Source organism: Corapipo altera, unplaced genomic scaffold (assembly GCF_003945725.1).
Source record: "Corapipo altera isolate COAL_440 unplaced genomic scaffold, ASM394572v1 44, whole genome shotgun sequence".
Classification (NCBI taxonomy): Eukaryota; Metazoa; Chordata; class Aves; order Passeriformes; family Pipridae; genus Corapipo; species Corapipo altera.
In genome coordinates this window covers 10293089-10313389 of record NW_020884880.1, presented here as the reverse complement: position 1 = coordinate 10313389, position 20301 = coordinate 10293089, and the positions used below count along the sequence as shown (strand labels likewise).

General features: G+C 41.6%; 1 protein-coding gene across 2 annotated transcripts; it reads left to right on the top strand.

The window, feature by feature from the left end:
- Positions 1–1717: 1717 nt before the first annotated feature.
- On the top strand, positions 1718–19382 carry CDCA7L (cell division cycle associated 7 like). 2 transcript variants are annotated; one of them, XM_027639328.1, is made up of 10 exons: positions 1718–1777; positions 7545–7691; positions 10877–11008; positions 11471–11815; positions 12893–12967; positions 14431–14613; positions 15742–15873; positions 16691–16840; positions 17929–18065; positions 18419–19382. In XM_027639328.1, the coding sequence occupies exons 1-10, from the start codon at positions 1718–1720 to the stop codon at positions 18447–18449; spliced, it is 1392 nt and encodes a 463-aa protein (XP_027495129.1). In that variant the 3' UTR covers positions 18450–19382. The 2 variants fall into 2 exon arrangements, with proteins under 2 accessions (XP_027495129.1, XP_027495128.1); XM_027639327.1 differs by having other exon boundaries at positions 15739–15873.
- Positions 19383–20301: the final 919 nt, after the last annotated feature.

Genomic DNA, 20301 nt, shown 5'->3' with positions numbered 1-20301 from the left:
CGCACAAGAGATCTTTATTCTTTTGTATTTTAAGAAGTCCACATTTCAATTTTGCTGATATTATACATAATTCCTGCATTTTGTCTTCTACTGAATTCCCTCCTCCCTACCTCATGCTCAAAGCTTCTTATTTCCGCAGCCTGAATGACAACTGCAGGCGCCTCTATAGTGGATATTGCAATGCAAACCAGTATTTAAATGGCCTGCTTTGGCTAAAAGGTTCTTTGTTTGCATGTAACAACTCTCCTTGCATTCTCTCTTAACAAATACTCTCCATATGATTGGAATATAAAGGCTTGGAAGTACTTAAATGGGAAGTCCACCATGTGTTACACTGAGGATCAGATACCATGGTACACGGAAAGGCTCTTCCACTTTTAAGGGTGGCTATTCAGAGAATGGCAAAAGACAAGATTTTCTCATCTGTCCTTCACTTTCCAACAAAAATGTTCCTTTTCTCTTTTATTTTAAGTCAATAATTACAGTAGAGTATTTAAAAGACCTAGTCAGACCTGGGAACTCATTGTAGTAGGCAGACTGCACAGCGCATTTTGAAGCGCTCCCCTAAATGAACACATATATATAACTTTTAATTCTATGTCATCCAGAAGGTACTTAAATAGTCAAAACAATCTGAATTTATTGTTAGCATGGTAATTCACAATCGAGTTTGAAGGCAAGCTACAGAGTAACACAGTTGGTTCCTCTGATTTGATTTTATCAATTGAAAAACAATAGAGGTAGTTATCAGGAGTTTATTTCAGCCAGATTACGATTACGTAGGCAAGTGAATTTCTTGCTGTTCTGGTCCAACTATCCAGACTAGAGGGCTTGTGGAAGATCACCCACATGCTGCTAGACAGAAACCTGGGTGTGAAACAAACCCTCAGACCTTATCCTATCTTCAATTGCTCTCCTATTTCTGGAAGGGTCTGGAGCACAAGCCTGATGAGGACCGGCTGAGGGAACTGAGCTTGTTTGGACAGGAGAAAAGGAGGCTCAGGGGAGACCTGATTGCTCTCTGAAGCTACCCGAAAGGAGATTGTAGCAGGGTGGGGGTCGGTCTCTTCTCACAAGGAACAAGCCATAGGAGAAGATGAAATGGCCTCAGATTCTACCAGTGAGGTTTAGATTGCATATTAGGAAAAATTTCTTCCCTTAGAGAGGGATTAGGCTTTGGAACAGACCCCTCAGGGAAGTGGTGGAATCACATTCCTGAAAGTGTTCAAAAATAGTGTGGATGTGGCACTTGGGGCCATGGGTTGGTGATCGTGCGTGCTGGGTTAATGGTTGGATTTGATGATCTTAGAGGTCTTTTCCAACCCTTACGATTCTAAAGCTACATCATCTGCATTCTCCCTCTTTTTAGAAGTTTTCAAGAGGCTTACACTTCTCGCTTGCACTAAATTAACAGTTTAAATTATTTGGAGGACGAAAGCCTATTCCCCCAAGGCAAAGACCGCTCATTTCAGACTAACTGCGACGCGTGTGTATGAAAGAACGGACGATGCCGGGTGCCACGGGGGGAGCGCCCGCACCACCAAGGGCCCCGCAGCACCATCCGGACGGCACTTCCCCAACCCCAGCCAGGCAACACAGGGCGCCCCGTCCCCATCCCGCCTTTCCCGCCGCCGCCGGGCGGCTCCACCCCGCCACCGCCCCCCGCTCCTCCTCCCTCCTCCGTCCCCTTCCTCCTCCCGCGGCAGCGCGGGCGGCCATGGCGCGGAGGGGCCGGCGGCGGCGGCGGGGGGCGGCGGCAGCGCGGACCCGCGGCACGGTGAGGCGGCCCGCGGGCTGTGCAGAGCGGGGCAGCAGGGTCGGGCGGCGGGGAAGGGAGCCGGCCCGGCAGCTTTCCGCCTTCCCGGGACAGCGGCGGCCTTTGTCCGCTGACCGCGGCGCGGGGGGGTCGGAGGCGCTGCCCCTCAGCACCCGGACGGGGGGCGGGCATCGGCGGGGCAGCGCCCCGGGCCCCCGCGCCGCCCCCGCCCGGTGCTCGCGGTCCCGGCCGGAGCGGCAGCCGCGGTCCCGCCGGGCGCCCTCCACGTGGCGCGACGGCTCCGGGCTTGTAAAAGGCCGGGAAGGGGGTGGAAACCGCCCGAGGGGCTCAGCACCCGCGTGGGGCAGCTGCAGCGGTGCTGGGATCTGCGGCGGCTCTAATAAAGGCTGATGTGGAGGAGCTCTGTTAATTAGTTAGTCTCTGTGAGCCTGGGGATGCCACTTCAGAAGTAGCTAATTAATGTATTTCTTTTTAATTCTGGCCGCTTTTTTGTTGGTGGTGTTGAAACACCGCGATGCCACCGCAAACACGCATGTAAGTTTTGGTGAGGCTGGAGGGTTCGGGACAAACACAGGCGTGGTTCCGCTGGCTGCGGTCTGGTCCGAGCCTGGCGCGTTCTTGGGTGCGTCAGGCTGGTGTGCACTTAGGAGGAGGTGTAGCTATGGATTCACAGAATAGTTTGGGTTGGGAGGGACCTCATCTAATCAGACCCCCGCCCTCGAATGAGCGGTGCCATCTTCAACTAGATCAGCTTGCTCCGAGTTCTGTCCAACCTGACCTTGAATGTTTCCAGAGGTGGGGCATCCACCAGCTCTTTAGGCAACCTGTTCCGGTGTTTTACTGTTCTCCTTATATGTAATGTAAATTGACTTCCCTTCAGTCATGGTGAGCTTCCCAGGTGGTGGGAAGGAGTGAGGGGAAAGTCAGAATCTCAGCTCTTGATGATGGAAAGTTAATGCTTTATATGGGTTTCTGTGGGACAAGAGTGTACTGGAGACCCTCGGAACATAGGACCTCTGCCCTGTCAGAGACTTTGTAAACCTTCTACCTGTGTATGACCTCAGGCCTCTCATTGTCAGTGTGAAGATAAGAGCCCTATAAAACAGTTTGGGAAAAATCTGATTGACAGAAGCAAATAGCACTTCACTTCTCACCTCCCGTGCTGGAACAAGAGGTTCTTACTATCTGGTAGTCACCTTTCTAGTGCAGAGCTAAAAGGCTGCACTTGTTGTTTCTTTTAAGGCTTAGCAAAGGACCTAGCCTGTTTTTGGTGCTTTCCTGTTTCTCATGGGAGTTTGTTCTTGTCTGAGTGCAGCCTTGTGCTGGCTCTGCCTCATCTTTGCGATACAGTGGTGAGCAGTGAGTTCAGCTCTGCCTGGGCCAGAAAGACATGGTGGCAAAGGTTTCCTTGCCTCTGAAGTCACATACTGTCTGCTGGCAGGCACATTAACTTGTATGTGCCCCCATCGAAAACAATTGCTAAAGAAGTCAACAGTACAAAGTTGTTTTGAATCACAATACCTGCAGTTCCATTTCTGTCCCAGAGTGTAATTTATCAAGTCCTTGTACAGCAGTTTCAGTACACAGAACTTGTTAAAGGGAGGCTGGCTGACAAAGCACTTGCACCCAAAAAGACTGGACACTAGTAACGGAGACACAGAGCAGGGATGTGTAGTATGCCTGTGGTGTTGTACAAAAGGGTTTTCCTTGGAACCCCAGGGCTTGGAAAGTAATTAGGCACCACCATAGATGAAAAGAATGTTGTTGAATTATGCAAAATTAATTCAGAAATAGCTGTTACAACTGTTTGAATCGGTGAGAGATTAGATAGTACAAAGGAACAGATAGTAGTAGTTGACAGTGTTTGTGTTCATATGGCAGCATGCTGATATTCACAGTATTATCAGCGTTTTTTAAAAGTATTGCCTATGGACGGTGGCATTTTAAATGGCTCACCATATGATTATGATAGTTGGAAGTTCCTTACTTTAGGATAAAGTAGCTTGATAGGCATTAGCTTATCAGTTTAAATAAGGCAACATAGAAACCCTATTTCACTGTTCTGAAAATAGCAGAATTTACTTGGATTTAGCAGTAGGTTATCTGAGGTGAAATTACCAGAACTTTTTCAGGGGGCACCATGGAAGTCCCGGGAGTTACTGCTGTGACAGATTTACAGGCTTAGGCATAATCCATCTTCACCTTCACTGGAATCACATTATGTCTGCAAAGATCATTAAAGTGGGTGATGACTGCTCATTCTATCACTTGTTCCTTTTTTTTTCTGAACACTCGCTTGCCTTTCAACCTCCTGCCACTTGTGCCAGGAATATATTTCTCTATCCAGAAAGTTTCAGGGGTTTGTGGTCTAATGCTGTTGAGAAATTGTGATGATCATCTAGGATCTTCCTTGCCTTCCTAAATTTCATTTTTGCCCTTGAGTCTCAGGCTGGTTATGGTGTTGACAGTCCTGTTGACTGTGCATCCAGTTGTGTGATTCTTTTGTGCTGTAGTAAGGGACTCTTTGCCTTCCACATCTTTCACACATTTGTATGATGCCTAAAATTAAACTTTTGCAATGCTGTTTGCCTTTATGATTTCAGTGGAAAACCCAGGATCTTGACTTCTAAATAGTTTTGGTTTACTGGTTTGGCACCTATTGACATTTTGGCTGGGGCCCTCTATTCTTGTGGTGCTGCTCAGAATTGTCAGCCTTTGAATGCTTCCCTGTTCGGTTGTTATTTTGGGGTATGAGCCAAATTCAGTGCCTGTAACCCTTAGGTGGCATGCCTTGAGCTTGCCTCTGTACTGAACCTGGGACAACTTAAGAAGCTTTCCAGTGCGTGTTGAAGGTGTGACTTTGCACAGATTTGGTTTGTGTGAGCATCTGTTTGGGGTTAAACTGGAATTATTTCAGTTTGACTGAATTTGAACATGGTTGAAATTGTCTGTCCTCTGCTTTGAATAGGAATACATTGTGCAAACTTGAATAAGGGAACACAGCCCAACTGATGGGGTTTTTTTCGTGGTAGGAGCAAAAATAAGAGAATTACATCTAGCCCTGCTTTCTCATACTGTATGTTCTTCTGATACATCACTGTCAGAGAAGAATGTGTTAGTGTAACAATCGACAAGGAAAGTGATGCATACAAATAATTCTTAAAAAACTCAAATATGTTAGTCAGTGGCGTAGAAATAGCTGATGCTTCCCACAAAATCTGTGAATGTGCATGTAGTCAAGCGTTCTCTCCTTGCAGCCTACAGAAGGGCAAGTTGCATGTTTTCTGGCTTTGGTATCAGGAAAGTTGCTTTTTCACTTGAAACATGAGAATTCTTCCTGTTGATATGGAAAATAAAACAGCTCACCTCAGGCTTGTCTTTTTTTCCTTGTCTAACAAGACAGGTGGAATTCATGGGAATAGTGCTTGGAAAAATGTTCTTGTGACAGCTGGGGACCTCAGGTGCCTTCCTTTTCCAATCACTCGTGATTGAAACAGATCTGACAACCCTCCTGGCCTCATTTTCTGTCTCTGTCAGCCTTGGCTCTCGGTGGCAGCCCTGCCAGCCTCCACAGGCACACATGAACTGCCTGCTCGTGGTTCTGTGGGAATGGTAACTCTGCACAGTCCAAGACATCTGAGTGTGCTCCTGGATGCACTGGTGGTATTTTGTCAAATTTGGAGAAGGGAGAACTGAGAGATGGGGATGTCTTGAACTTTGGACTTCTGCTGAAAAAACATAGGATTGATTATTCTGGCAGTTTTTGGATTGTGTGCTGTTTGTAGCTGGGAAGGTTTGTTTTTGAAAACTACCTTTTGGGAGTTTTAAACAATTAACTGTGTTTTATGTGCAAAAACAAATGAGTTCAGTAGGTATGAAATCTCCTATTAGAAATAAAACTGACTTTTTCAGCAGCTGTGAATTATTTCCAGCTTTTGCTAGGTTTTTGATATTTATCCGTTGTAGCGGGTATCTTTAAAAGACATTACTTCTCACATCTGCAGCATTGCAGCAGACCATTGTATCTGAACGTGTGGTCTGTTCATGTTGAAATATTTTCCCTGAACAAACTTGAAATGCCCATCACCTCTTTGCCTTCCTGCCTTTTTAAGGGATTTAATGGCAAAAATGTTCTGTGTCATCCAGGTGTTTAGAATAAATAAATATTTTGACATTTGTGTTTAGGCATATATGTATTTACTTTCTTTGTATATACTAATTTGTTGACAAAGTTAAAATCCTAGGCTCTGATGCTGATTGAAAAACAGTTTCAGAATGTAGTTGAAAAGTTATTTGTATACTGAAAGTTAAAAATGAAAATACCAGTGGCTTCCAGGACTACACAGTTAATGACAGCAAACAAACCCATCATGGCAGAGATGTTTGGTGCATGCTTGTCTTTGATGTCTGTCTGCTGATGGCAGTGGACTTCTGCTGGGAATAAACTTTACTTGTGATTTTGGGTGCAGAAATACAGGATTTCAGCTGTGGAAATAGTGTTGATGAGCAAGCTTCATGGTGAGGATGCTCTTTTTAGACTTCTGAAGTGTGCCCACCTTGTATGCATCGGGTTTGTCTATTATTACCTTAAACCCTTTTGGTAAAATGGGGACTCATCAATAGCTGAATGAGATTCTTTGTAGGCAGGCTATGGGGAGCAAGTCACAAACTAAAACTTTGAAGTTCTGCAGTAAGTTACTTAAATCAATACTAGTACCTTAGTACTTGGGAATGCATTAAAGATTAAAAAATAGTCTTCTACAGGGAAAGAGTTTTTTTTTTTTTGCATCAAAATCAGTAATTACACCCCCATAATGACTCCTCTGGTGCAGATGCAGAAGCAATAGATGAAGAAGAAGAAATTAGGTATACAGTAATCACAGCAGTGGCTAACTCACTCAGCTGTACATTAGCACAAGAACTAATGCAGTGGCTCCTGGAAGCAATTTATTCATAGCAGCGAGGCGCATAGCTCCTAGTATGTTTTTCCATTAAAATGCATAATGCTTCATTTTTAACACTTCTCTGTTCTGAGTGAATTCCATCACAGCAGCGGATTCTGGCTGTTGGCTGTAGGAGGCCGGGTTGAGGGAGTATCCAAAGGGGTTAAAGTATGGACAGCATGACTTCAGCAGAATAAAATTGGGCCCATGTTCCCACGTTACTGTAGCTTATTTCAGAGAGTGATACTTTGGTCAAGTTACTGCTTGTTCTTGTAATGGAGGTGGAACTTATTTCAGCAACATTATTTTTGGAGAATGAGCCTCCTTTGGGTCCTTCATCTTGGCACAACTAAATTTTAAAAAAGATAAGAGAATAATAAAAAATAATCATTATATGGGAGCCTGTATGAGCAACCTTCGTTGTCTGTGAGAGTGGAAAAGGGCAGACTGCTCTTGATTCTGAACTTCATCTCAGTGATGTTCTGTTGAACATTCAGGGCTGGAGAACAACTCCTTTAGATGAGGAACTGTCCTCTCACCATGTATTTTTATGTCTGAGAAGTACTTTCCCATGGAGTTAAACACCCTACCTATCACATCCCCTTTCTCACCCCAGATCTTGAGTTTCTACTTAGGGATTAAAACAGTCTATACAGAATTTTCCTGGAGTTTGGCTAAATGAGGTACAATTTACACATAGCATATTTTGTGATACAGATTTGTACTTGCACGGGAGTACAAAAATAAGTTGTACTTTTGCCAGTTTGAGTCTTCCTGTTAAGCTGGCACATCTGACTCTTATCTTCTGTCTTGTTTTGAATCAGAAACAGATACCCAAGGATGTGGCCAACATTTTTAATGTCCCCAGTGGCAATGAAGATTTTCCAGGGCTCCAAGATGATGCTTCCAGACAAAACTTGTTGTCAGAGAACAGCTATGCTAGTTTTGATTCCCTGGAGTCTGGAAAAAAGGTAGGAATGGATTGCCATGGTCCAGTTATGCCCTTTGGGTGCAGTAGTACTCTGAGCCTGTATCAAAACTGTGTGAACCCTAACTCACACAACAACTCAAAATTTGCAGTTCTCATATTAAAAATAAATGTAAACAAACTTACTGTCCTTTTTAGGATTTAATGATGGTTTTTGAAAACGTCATAATATGAAAAAGAAAATGGCTTTCATTAGAAGGTGAGTTTAAGTGAAATAGCTAAGTGTAGCAAACAGGAAAGATACTGTTGTGGGCTGGTGTACTCTGGATACCTAAGGCAGTGGAAATGCATGATACTGAATGGCCATTTGTGAGTATGCAGACTTCAAGGTATTTCTTCCAGAAATTTATCTCAGTGCTGTTTCTGTACTAAATCATGTTTTAATTGTGGTGACTGACAGAAACCATCAGCTTCTGCTGTGATAGTGTGATTTGCTGGTTCTCTGCTCTCTTGATGGTGAAGGAGCTTGGATCAGTGCAATGATTTGATATTTTTCCTTCTCTGATTTCGTAGCTGGATGTAGGAGCTGAATTCACAAGAAAGGAGTACAACTGATGTGCTGTCTTGGCTGCACAAAAATTTAGTTTTTAGGCTTTTAGGAGCCTATATTTCATAGACATGGGATTAATGTATTACAAGATAACCTTTGTCATTTGTACTCTCAGAGGAGCCTTTTCCTATTCCATCAGGTCAGTACTTGGTTAAGAGGTGCTGATGGCAAGGAAGATGATTAGTGTTAGCAAATGAAACAGACAGAACAGCTTGTGCTGTTTCTGGGCCTTTATAGGCAAATGATGTAAGGAGAGTGCAGAAACCTTTTGGGGGTAGAACCAGTGTCTTTGCGTACGGAGAAAGATGATGGCTAAAATGTAGTGCAATATACTGGGTCTAAATTGGTTTGTAATCTTGTTGCTAGACAGCAGTACTGATAACTTCATAAAACCAGGAGGTAGCTTACTCTTGTATTTGTGGCTTTGTGTGGAGCATCAAAAAGGATCACTGGGGAGAGGTGGTGGTGGAGGGGAAGCCTTCTGTGGGAGCCTGAGCTTCTGCTTCTGTTGCTTGCTTGGGGACTGCAGACAGCTTACTTTACTTCTCTCTCCTTTGGTTTCCCAACTTGTGAAATGAAGATTATGATAATGGTCTTTGCTGAAAAAGCATTTTAAAATCCTCTGATGAAAAATGCTACTGCTACTTTAGCATGTGTTACTGAGAATCCCACTGAGACTTGTTCCAAATTTCCAGCTGGCACTGCAACCTCCTTCTTCACCATGCCTGTGTTTCCCTTGGGCTGAGAATTACTTTAAATGTCCATCAGTGTTGAGTTTAACTCCTTTACCTCTAAATGCTATAATAAAAATATCCTGAGTTCCATCCAATTGCAACATAATCTGCAGTCCTTGTGCATCACGGCCCTTCATCAGGATGAGCATCATCTGGAGTTTATGATGCTAAACACCACTGTTGCTGCAAAAGACTATAGGTACCTGTGCAGGAAACGAAAAGCTTTTGGTGTGAGGGGCAAAATGATGGGAAGTTCAGAAAAATTCTGCCATTATTGGGAGAGGAGGCTGCCCTGCTGAGGTGATGAATGGAATGTCAGTGCATCAGGTGTTCTCTTGGATCTGATGCATAAATGAGTTAACAAGTAATGACCTCTGTGTGCCTGCTTTTCCTCAGAGCTTTCTGAAGTCCTACTCCCATAATCTCTGCATTTCTGCTGAGCTTCCACCATTTCTTCTATAGGTATCCCTGATAGGTGTATTTTACCTTGTTTAGACAGGTCTTCATAGATGCGACAGCATAGCTCTACATGTGTTATTTTTAGTTACTTTAGCTAACAGCATATTCCCCCCCCTGAAACTTCATTGTGGAATTTCATGAAAACACAGAATGCATAAAAACATCAGTTTCCCTTCAAGAAATGTAATTCAACTTTTAAGTAACTTCCCTATTGTGTTTGTTCCTTTCTCAAGCAGCTGCACTGCAGCTATCAACATCAAAAGAATGAAGTAATTTTGCTCAGAGAAAACTCATTCCAATTACCCATAATAATTTGTAGATGTTTTAAGTGTAAAGAAAGAGCATATGCAGTAGCACCCCACCCCCCTCCTGCCCAGTCCCCTTTAAGTTTTTCACTAGATATTAATGTAAAGAAGTGTGTAATTAAAGTCTGGGAAGGGAGGGAATTGAAAGGAAGAATAAACATATTTATTGAGTGCATTGTATTAAAGGTAATTTTTGTTTTTCATGTGGGAGGAAGAAATAGCAGAGGAAAATTGGGGAAACAAACTTATATGTTTCTGACTTTCAAGGGGCAGGTGTGGTGTGAACATGTGAACAGATCTTTTGGGAGACTAACAGAGAAGTTGACAAGATGGTCTTCTACTAGTTCTGACTGGAAGTATGGAAATACATTTCTGATTTAGTAAAAGTATTGTGTCTAACTGGTAAGAGTGTTTTAATGAGATCTTTTTACTTCCTGGTCTGTAGGCAGAAATTTAGGATCTATCTGCCCTAGAACATGTGTGAATAATAAAGTGCACCAAAACCAGAGAGTTGAGCAGTTGAAAGGTGGAGGGATGTTAGTCAGGCTGTTTGAAGCTCTGTGGATTTGTGTTGGTATCTGGCAGTTCAGTGATGGTGTAACAGTGTGAGGAGGAGCAGACTCCCATCTCCAGGAGCCTGTACTGCTGCAGCAAGCCTAGAGGAGGTAGTTGTTTTACTGAAATGTCAAAAAAGGAGGGCTCTTTCTTACTGTAATTGTGGTTTGTATCTTCTTTTATTCAAGGCCTGGTTTTTTACATGCAGAAGAAAACATGCCAAACAACATGATAATTTCCTCCTAAGACAACTGATAGTTTATTTTTTTTTGGGTAGTAACGAAGGGGAGGAAGAGATGAAGAAGAAAGTTTCCCCCACAAGAAGCAGCTCAGTTAAAACCCTGGGCTCAAAATGAGGGGAAAAAAAAATCTTTCTGGGTTAAAATAACTCAATGCAGAAACTGAATGTTGTCTTCTTTTTTAGTTTTGAGAGGCTTAGCCTGCTAAGTGCTTTCTCGGTATATGCCATTGAATTGGTACCGGCTTGAACCTCAGAACTGGTTTACTGTGGCTGTGTGACTACTCTGTATCTGTCTCTCACAGCTACTGGCTGGTATTTTTGCAGGGAGGCCGATTTCAGTCCAGATACCTCACTGAAGAACTGCGGAGGATTTTCACTGAAGACACAGACTCTGAAACAGAAGCATTTGAAGGCTTTGCTTCAAATGAGGTGCATGTGAACAAGAAAGAAGTTCTGGTAAAGGCAGTCACACCTACATGTCAATGTATACGTTGACTTCTTTGTTCCTGTCTCTTCTGTGTAAACCTCCTGTTCTAGTAGGAATTTTTCTGCTAACACTGTGATGTTCTTTCTTCATCCTGAATTTAAATGTGTTACCTTAAAAGAGATTTATTTAATGTAGCATCACATATTAGAAATGAGAACTTCTTCCCCTGCTTGCAGACTGACTGTGCTGGGCAAGATTCTTCCTCTGGAGACAGCCATGTCTGTGTCCCAGACTATATTAATATGTAGATTTTGTATTGATTTCTGCACAGGAAAAAGTCGTGTACGGTGAACTTTTAAAAATTTGTTGATTTAGGTGAATTTATGATGCTGTCTTTGGGTGCTGAGACTGCTGTCTAGAACTAGTAATTTAAAAATTACTTTTATTGTGTCACAGCTAGTAATATAACATGGGTTTCTTCCTGCCTCTAGACGGTGGAGTCAGACCTGAGTGATGAAGAATGCCCCAATTTATTGGGTAATGAGGAAGAAAAGGAGGAAGTTTCTCCCAAGAGAAGAAGCTTTGGCCTTCGTGTTGCTTTGCAGTTTCCCACCAGAAAGTCATCTGAGAAGAAAGTGCCTGAACAGTCTTTGTCTGACTTACCTGTAAAGGACAGTGAATCCCTCACACCTCTTTCAAGAGAAATAAACTGCAAGCGGTCAGACAAACTAGAGGGCTCCACTTCAGAGTCTGAAGAAGACATTAAAGAAACACAGGAGGAAAGTTCCAGTGCAATGATTAAGAGAGCCATAAATATAAAAGAAAATAAAGCCATGGTAAGACTTATGAGTGCTGTTTTGTTCTCTGGCGTTTACATGCAATTACTTAGCTTCAGCATATTTGATTTTTGGGGTCCCTGTTGGTGCTATGCTGGGAAAATCTTACAGTGAATTTTTCTACCTGGGAAAACCCTACACGTCTTTCAGCACTCAGACATTTACCTCTAAAATAGCCTCAAGTATGACTAGGCTGGTCAAGTTTAAAACCAGAGCTGAACCAAGCATTTTTAATGAGGATGTGAACAAAGTTACAGATGCCCAAGTTTTGTGGCCTTATATTCAGAACATGTCAGAAAAACAACTGATCCCCTCAAGTGTTTAATGGTGTCACTTGCACAATAGATTCTCTGCTTTTTGTTAGTGCATGACAGATCTGCTGCAGTTATTGATTGGAAAGGCAGGTAGAAACTGCTAAGGATCATAAATGTAATTTTCGCACTGCTTCTGTGGTAATGTACCTCCAGGACATCTACATAGTGCAAAAGATCATCCTGCTGAAGTGCTTCTGATGCTGCATGTGCTGTGGTTACAGCCCCAGTGGGGCTCGGTTGCTTTATGACAGAGAGTGTACCCATGTCTCTGGTTGTATCTGCACTGCTTAAGAGGACACTGAATTCTCTGACAAAAAGCACAGGTCTTTCAGCAGTTATTCAGTAAAACAGTCCACAGGGAACATCTTACTGTCTTCTGCCAAGGGCACCCTGTCTTTCTTCCCTCTCTCCTCTCATATGAACTGAATTTCTTGTTATTGGTCATGAGTGTCATTACCATGTTGTATTGTGCTCCCTTAATGCTATTTCAACAAGATTTTATGTAATTCTGTCTAATTCTAGTTCCTAGTAACAATTAGTGGGAGCTGTGAAGTTAGCACTGCTAGATTGCAGAATTTTGCTCATTCAGGAGTAAATGAACCCCTTTTGTGAGCTCCATTTAAATAAAGTGCCTCCACAAAGTTTCATGCACTGAAAGTTCATATGTTTAGATATAATTTGAAGTGCATGTGAAGAGTGGATGGTAGGTGTTGCTTGTTTGCAAGTTGCAGAGAGCTTTTAATGTGACATGACTTGATTTCAGCTTGCCCAGCTGCTGGCAGAATTGAATTCCATACCAGATCTGTTCCCAGTGAAAACGCCCACCTCAACTCCTTCGGTAAGTTTTCGGTACTGACTAGTGGTGACAATCGTTTTTGTTAGACTTGGGATTAAAGTGTTTAATCACAAACTTTGACCAAGTGTGTTCTGGTTTTCTTTAAGTTTGGGTACTTTATTCGTATAGATTTGCTATTGATCAGGAAGTACTAGAGATTATGTGAGGAAATGGAATTTTATAAGTTAATTTGTGAAGAAATAAGAAAACTGAGATGAGATGCTACTTTATATTTTTTGCCCTAGAAATACTATTGAGATGGTAGACATATGTCTGTGTATGTGGGAACAAAGAAAAATAGTTGCTTTCCTTTGGATTTAGATTCTGTTCATTTCCCTCTTGCAGGCTTTTCTTCTAAAATCCACACTTCCCAGTAGAGCAATGCTTATGAAATTGAAACATGTCAACACAAACTGGAACGATACTGCAGTTGTATTAACTGCCTTTTCTCGACTTTAAGCAGAGGATTGTCAATCCCTCCTAGCTCTCTTTAGTGTTTTTTCCACATGTATTATAAACAGAAGAGATGTGAGGAAAAACTGAAGAGCCATGTCTTTGGAAAACCCATTTAGAAATGCTGGTATGGTGGTTATTAAGTGAAAAGATGAAGCCAAGTTAAACAGAATTTAAAAGGCTGGATCACCTTGCTAGCTTTAGTTAAATGTTGTAGAGACTTAAACATACTTTAAATACATACATAAACCTGCTACTTTTATTTAGTACCTTTAATGGAGGAAAGGAGAGGGCACAAGAAGTATTCTAGTTACCTCATCTGCTTGATTTTTGACTTCCAGCCTGCCTCCTTGTAATGTGTCTTTCACTTCTTTGAAAGAAAATGTAAGTGTATGGTAGCAAGCAGACTTGCTTTCTATGTCTTCTTTATACAGTCAGATTTAGTAGTTGCCTTATGGTAGGTGCCCAGGCAGGACTTATGGTACGTGAATTCAGTCACGCAATAATTGGCAGGTGTGACAATATCAAGAGGATGTTTTTCACCTCTAAAGAATTTCCAAGTTTTAGGAATCATGAACCATGAGAAGCAGCTTAATAATGCCCTTTCAATTTAAAAAGTTTAAAAGAAAATAAACTAGAATTTGGATTGTTCCTCAAGGGTGTATTCAGATTGTGGGAAAATCTGAGCATTTAGCTATCAAAGAACAGTAAGAACTAGCTTCTACCTTAATATGACAATATGTTAAATTTTGGTGTAGTTCTATGACGTTAATTGGAATAGAATTTGACCTGAAAGTGTGGTGTTTTAAAAGGAGCAGAAGGTTATAGTCTGTAGGGAGAATACTTAAGAATGCTAGAAATTGGTGAGGTTTGGCTTAACGATTAAAGAGTAGGAGAACAACAGATTAATTTATGATACTGCAAGTGTGGGACAGACATTTTCAGATCGTTTCTAGTGTTTAATGCTACGAATAACTGAAAGGACAGTTACTGGAATTTTCTTCTCCTTATAGAAACAGAAGAAAACCCCAAGGAGGACATTTTCTGAAGGCCAGATAGCACGTCGAATGAACCCAACCAGAAATGCTCGTCCACCAGAAAAATTTGCCTTGGAAAAATTTACTGTGTCGGCTGTCAAATTTGCAGAACATATCCGTAGCTATAGGCAACAAAACCTCTTGAAGAGACTCAGTGTGGTATTTGCCAGACTTTGATATCTCCAGTAGTCAGGAATTAGGAAACATTTAAATTGTTGACCAGGACTTAGACCAGACATCACATCTTACAAAAAGTTATTGAGAATCTTTGGTTGGGATTAGCTACAGAAAAAGTTATCTCCAGGCCTTTCTGCCTCATCTGTCACCTGTTAAGTGGGCTCTACTTGTGACCTGTGTTGTCCAAGCGTAACAAAGCAGTTTACTTACAGTCTGTTATTTATTCATTATCTGAAAATTCCTAGCCCTTATGAGGAAGACTCTTTAAGTGTGCATCCACACAGACTGGATACCAGTTCTGCTTGTAGGAAGGAGTGCTGGGCATAGCTGAATCATTCTAGAGGGAACTTGGCTATTAGAAAAAGTGGAGTAGCAGGAATGAGAACCTGAGCAGGCAAATGACTGTTTTGGACAGAACAGAGCCAATCTTAGAGTGAAGGACAAATGAGATCTTAAGAGACAGGTATGGGGAAGGCTAAGAATCAGATAAGATTTATCCATGAATACGGGTCAAAGAGAAGGATATTTGGAATGAAAAAAGAGCACTTAATAGTGAGTAGAGTACTCTCTTCCAAATAACAAAGAGGATAGTAAGAAAGGGAGGCCTGGGTATGCAGGGCTAACCTAAAACTTCAGTAGAGGGTTTTTTGCAGGGCATTAGACATTGTCATTGGAGAAAGCAATCAGAGAGTATGCAAGGAGATCGAAGGAGGAAAGCACGGGAAGGCATATGATTATAGTTTCTTATTTTGAGAGGGAAGAAATGGAGTATGAAGGGTTACAGTGGAAGAGTGCAGGGAATGCAAAGAAAAAAAGTTAGCAGAAGTCATGTCAGGGATTTATGGAAGTAGAAGTAGTAATGATGGAAAGGAAGAACATTGAAACAGAATTAATAAAAAAATGTAGTAGAGAAAAAGTTAGGGAGGAGAGGGAGAGAAAGAGGCAGTGATAATTTGAAAACTATTACCTGTTCTTCCAGTGGTGCATGAGCCTGTAGTCTGCCCACTCTGGACTGCATACACATTGAAAATGAAAGAATTTGTTACCAAGTTTGGTGACAGAGTCTTCGTGACATCAGACAAAAGGTATTGAGATGAGTTTGTTTAGCAGGGGGATTGTGGAGTGCGCAAAAGAAGGAGATCATCAAAGTACTCGTCTCATCGTCCAGTAGAAGATATTACTGAAGAGGACTTGGACAACATTGCAGTCACTGTTAGAGACAAAATCTATGACAAAGTTCTAGTAAGTGGCTGCTGTATTCTTCAGTTTGTCTGTCTGCTTGAAATTAAAAGTCTCTCAGTAGTTCACTGGAGTTTGCTGAAAGGTGTGCTTTCCTGAGGTTCTGGAGAGAGTGCAGCTCATCATTATTATGTTATGCAAGCACAACCTTGAAAGCTTTGTCAGGCTTGACTGTGCTGGTTGATACACCCCACTAGCTTTTTGCCTCTGGAGAGAAGTGCTTTCTTGCCACAGAGCTATTAAATAATAGCTGTTGCTATAGCTATGACTCACCACTGATAAGAGCTGGCATCCTTTTTATCTCTCATTCTCAATATAAATGTTGTGTTGGTTGTACCATTAAATAATAGTGATCCCTGATGTTCCTTCTACCCCCTGGAAATTACATTTCTGTACAGGTTAGGTAGTTTCCAAAGTTCTTGATGGAACTTCTCCTTACCTTCTTTCACTGGATTTGGCTATTGATTGTCATAAAGATCAGCTTACTATGTATTTCATTGTATTGGCAGAGATGAGTCACAATGTCGTTTTCTGAATAGTTCTAGCTTTTTCTTAGGTAGAAGAAAGGATCAGAACTGCAACATGAGGTTCATGTAATTTGAGATTTCCAACGCAACTAAGTGAAGCTGGATGCTGTCTCTGTAAAATTCCTCCCATTGCTATATGATTTCTCATAATAATAGAACTTACTAAGATTTTCATTGCTGAATTTGACTTCAGTTTGAAATTTGTGCTTATTAAGATGTGCATTAAGCATTATTATTGTGCTTATTAAGCATTTAAGATGTCCTAGGATGTTTCTCCTCCTTTCCACTTTTAGGGTACTACTTGCCACCAGTGTCGACAAAAGACAACAGATACAAAGACAATCTGTCGCAACCAGGGCTGTGGAGGAGTAAGAGGGCAGTTTTGTGGACCGTGTCTTCGAAATCGATATGGTGAAGATGTGAAATCAGCTCTGCTTGATCCAGTAAGTATAATTTTTTGGGCCTGGAACAAAAGTATAATGAACAATATATGCGCATGGTAACATGATGTGTTTAAACTTCTTTGCCATGAGAAGATCTGTAGTACTGTTATGACTGATGCTGATTTTGTTTAGAACTCAAGTGGAAAGTGCTGGACCTGTGTTACCATCCACCTGTCTTTGTGCTTTGAAGCTCCACTTGCTTATCAGATGGTGGAGGGCAAGTGTGAGAGCTTTTAAGAAAAGGAATCTGTCCACTTTCAGAAAAATGCCAAAACAGACACATTTTTTAACGCTCTCAGTAACGTGGCATGCAAAGCAGGCTCCTTGTTTTAGATTCCAGTGTTTAAATATGAGAAAAAAAAGAGAGGGACCCTAAAAGTCTTAGGGTTGATTCCCTTTTCTGTGCTGTCCCCAAGACACTGAGCAAGGAGAGAGCACAGCCTGCTGCCAGAGAATGAGGCACATGGATACACAAAGAACCTCTTAGCAGAACAGAGTGCTTGGCTTGTTCTGAGACCTCCTCTCCTCCACCTCTGTTTTAGAGATGAGCTTCTGGGCTGTTCTGAAGGTCAGCAGAAAACTAATGGCTCTGAGGTGCTGGCAGTGGCTGCTGTATTAGCACGTGCGCTTCTGTGTGCAGTTGCTGAGCAGCTTGGAGATGCCTGACTCATGTAAGAGCTGGGTATTCAATTCCAGGGATCGAGCTATACCAGCAGGCAGAGCCAAAGAAACTTGTCACAATTGGGTACCCATCTTCTAGGGAGTTGACTACAGTCAGCCTAGCATAGAATGAATTATCATTAGGCATTACAGATGACTTCAGTCTATCTGAAAATCAATACTGAGCACATTAGAGAACCTGAGGCTTCAGAGTAAGCATTAAAGCATTTAATGATTTCTTTAATCATGCAGAATTTGGAAATTGTTAACAAGGTTGACTGCCTGGCTGATAGAGGCTTTTAAAACCTTGCCCTGAGCGGTCACATGGTAGGGAAGCCATACTTATGTTTGTCTGAGCAACGGGAAGGCCAACATAACCTTGCTCGTAACTTGCTTTTACCACCTGTCCCACATTCATGCCCTTGCAGGCCTGGATCTGTCCTCCTTGTCGTGGGGTGTGCAACTGCAGCTACTGCCGCCGGCGGGACGGGCGCTGTGCCACCGGCATGCTCATCCACCTGGCCAAGTTCTACGGTTACAACAATGTCAAGGAGTACCTGGAAAGGTGAGGGTCATGCTCCATAGTCATTCCTTATTAAGCTGTTGTAGCCCCTTAAATAACACTTGACTTCTTGCGCCCTGAGGCGGATCCCGCACCTATGCAAATGAAGTCTCTTAGACTTCAGAATATTTCCTAGGCTGAAATTGGCTTCTTTGAAGTGAGTCATACTGTCTGTGTAAACAACTGTTTTGCTTAAGAAATGGAAATGCTTTTGCCTATTTTGAAATCCCTACTGGTTCCTTGAAGCGTATAGAAATGCTGTTTTGGAAGTTGTCATCTTCAGTAATAGAAACTGTTGTTTATGGGGAACCTGAGTTTCCTAAAAAGCACTAACATAGTTTTCTCATGTCTTCTAGTTTACAAAAACAACTGGCGGATGACAATTGACAACACTGAGCTCAAGCTGTGCCTGCAACTGGTTAATATGTTGAAAAATTTTGACTTCAAAAGTTTATTACTCTGTTTTATATAAGATAGAATTGTTGTGTATAGTACATTCATTTCTGTGTTGGGAACTTTTTGATTGATATGGTCTTATGCAAAAGATCTCTCAGGAAAATGTTTTGGTAGAGAAATCTACATGCACAGACCTATAGGTTAAGTGAAATGGCACTCTTGAACCTTGAGTGGTTAATTTTTAATAGAGCCACCCAAGCACGTGATAGAGAACTTGATCAATTTGAGCAATATTTTTATTTATATAATTGTGCAAGTTTGCAGAAAGGATGTTTAACAACTACCTTCAAAGCATCCGTATCTTTAAAGAAACAAAACACCCTTGTCTACCAGCTTGACCTTAAAGATTCAGTTTTCCAACCCTTGCTTTCTGAACCTGTTAATCCACCTGTAGTTTATGGAACTTGTCCTTGCAAAGAAGGAAAGTGTACTTTCATTTGGTGCCATTATATTCCAACCAAAGCTGATGCAATCGATCAGTGGGAGGATGATTGTTTTTTTTATTTTATTTCAAAGTGCAATTATTCACCGAAACATGAAACTAGAAGAGTATTTCTTTAAAAATATAAAATAAACTTTTAAAAATTTTAAAAATCATCCCAGTAAAAACAGCAGTTTTTGTGTAGTGCATCTGCTGCCTGAACCATCTACCCAGTGGTTATAACTGGTCTAAATCAGAGTTCAGGATTAATTTTTTTTTGCTTACAGTTCATACTTAGAGGTTTTTTTCATTTGTACAACCAGGCTTTTGAACAACATTGTTTAAATGCAACATGCTTGTATTGCATGTTAAAATATGTTAAAATTCTTGTAAGATACATGTTTCATTTTATGTAGAGAGAATAAAGACTAATCTAAAGAGGAGTATTTTGTGAGTCAAACTACACCCAGATGCTAATGTTTCCCATTTACTTTCCTGTATCTGGTGTAATGGTGCTTGTAGATCAATAATCATTATGTGAAGAAACACATGAACGCAACACTGATGGATGAGGAAATAACAACATAGAGCACATAAGTGTTACACTAAGGATTGTGTTTTTGTGAGGCAAATCTCCTGCTCCAGCTGACTTTGAAAAATGTTTATCTTCTTTTACTTTTACTACAAGGCAGATTGAGAAAGCAGCATGTATTATTTAAAGGTTAGTACTAAACTGCCAAGAGTAAAGCTATTCCTGCCAGAACCCATTTACCTGACTTCTTGATTTTCAGATTGAAAGTCCAAACAAAAGCTGGCCCTCTGCTTTTGGTTTTATAAACTGAACATTCATAAACATTATCAGTTTCCCTTTGATCCACTGGAATTGCCCTTAAAAAAATGATTGGCATTGCTAAGTCAATTCCTTGAGCTGCACTTCAGGAATCGGCCCCAGCTGGATGTCCAGCCTGGTGCCTGCAGTAAACAGCACACGGTTTACAAGGTGTTCTGTAGTGCAAGACTGGAATAATTTGGGTTTTAACAGTGGCTAAACAGATAAACCTGCATTTGAACATGCAGATTTAGTGCGGACTGTTGTTGTCCAGTTGTGCATCGTCTCTTTGTATGAATGCAGAGATCAGTACGTAGCATCTGCCTGGACTGGACTTGTGGTTTCATCAACATGCCCTCTTATTGAAAGCAGGGACTGGAAACTATTTACAGTTGGGACTTAAAATATGAATATTCCTGCCAAAGTCAAATTCTCAGATTTTCCCCTAATCCTCCACTAGTTTATGGTGAATTCTCCACCAAAGGATGGAGAACTATGCTGGAGCACTTAGCATGTATTTGTACTGTGAGATA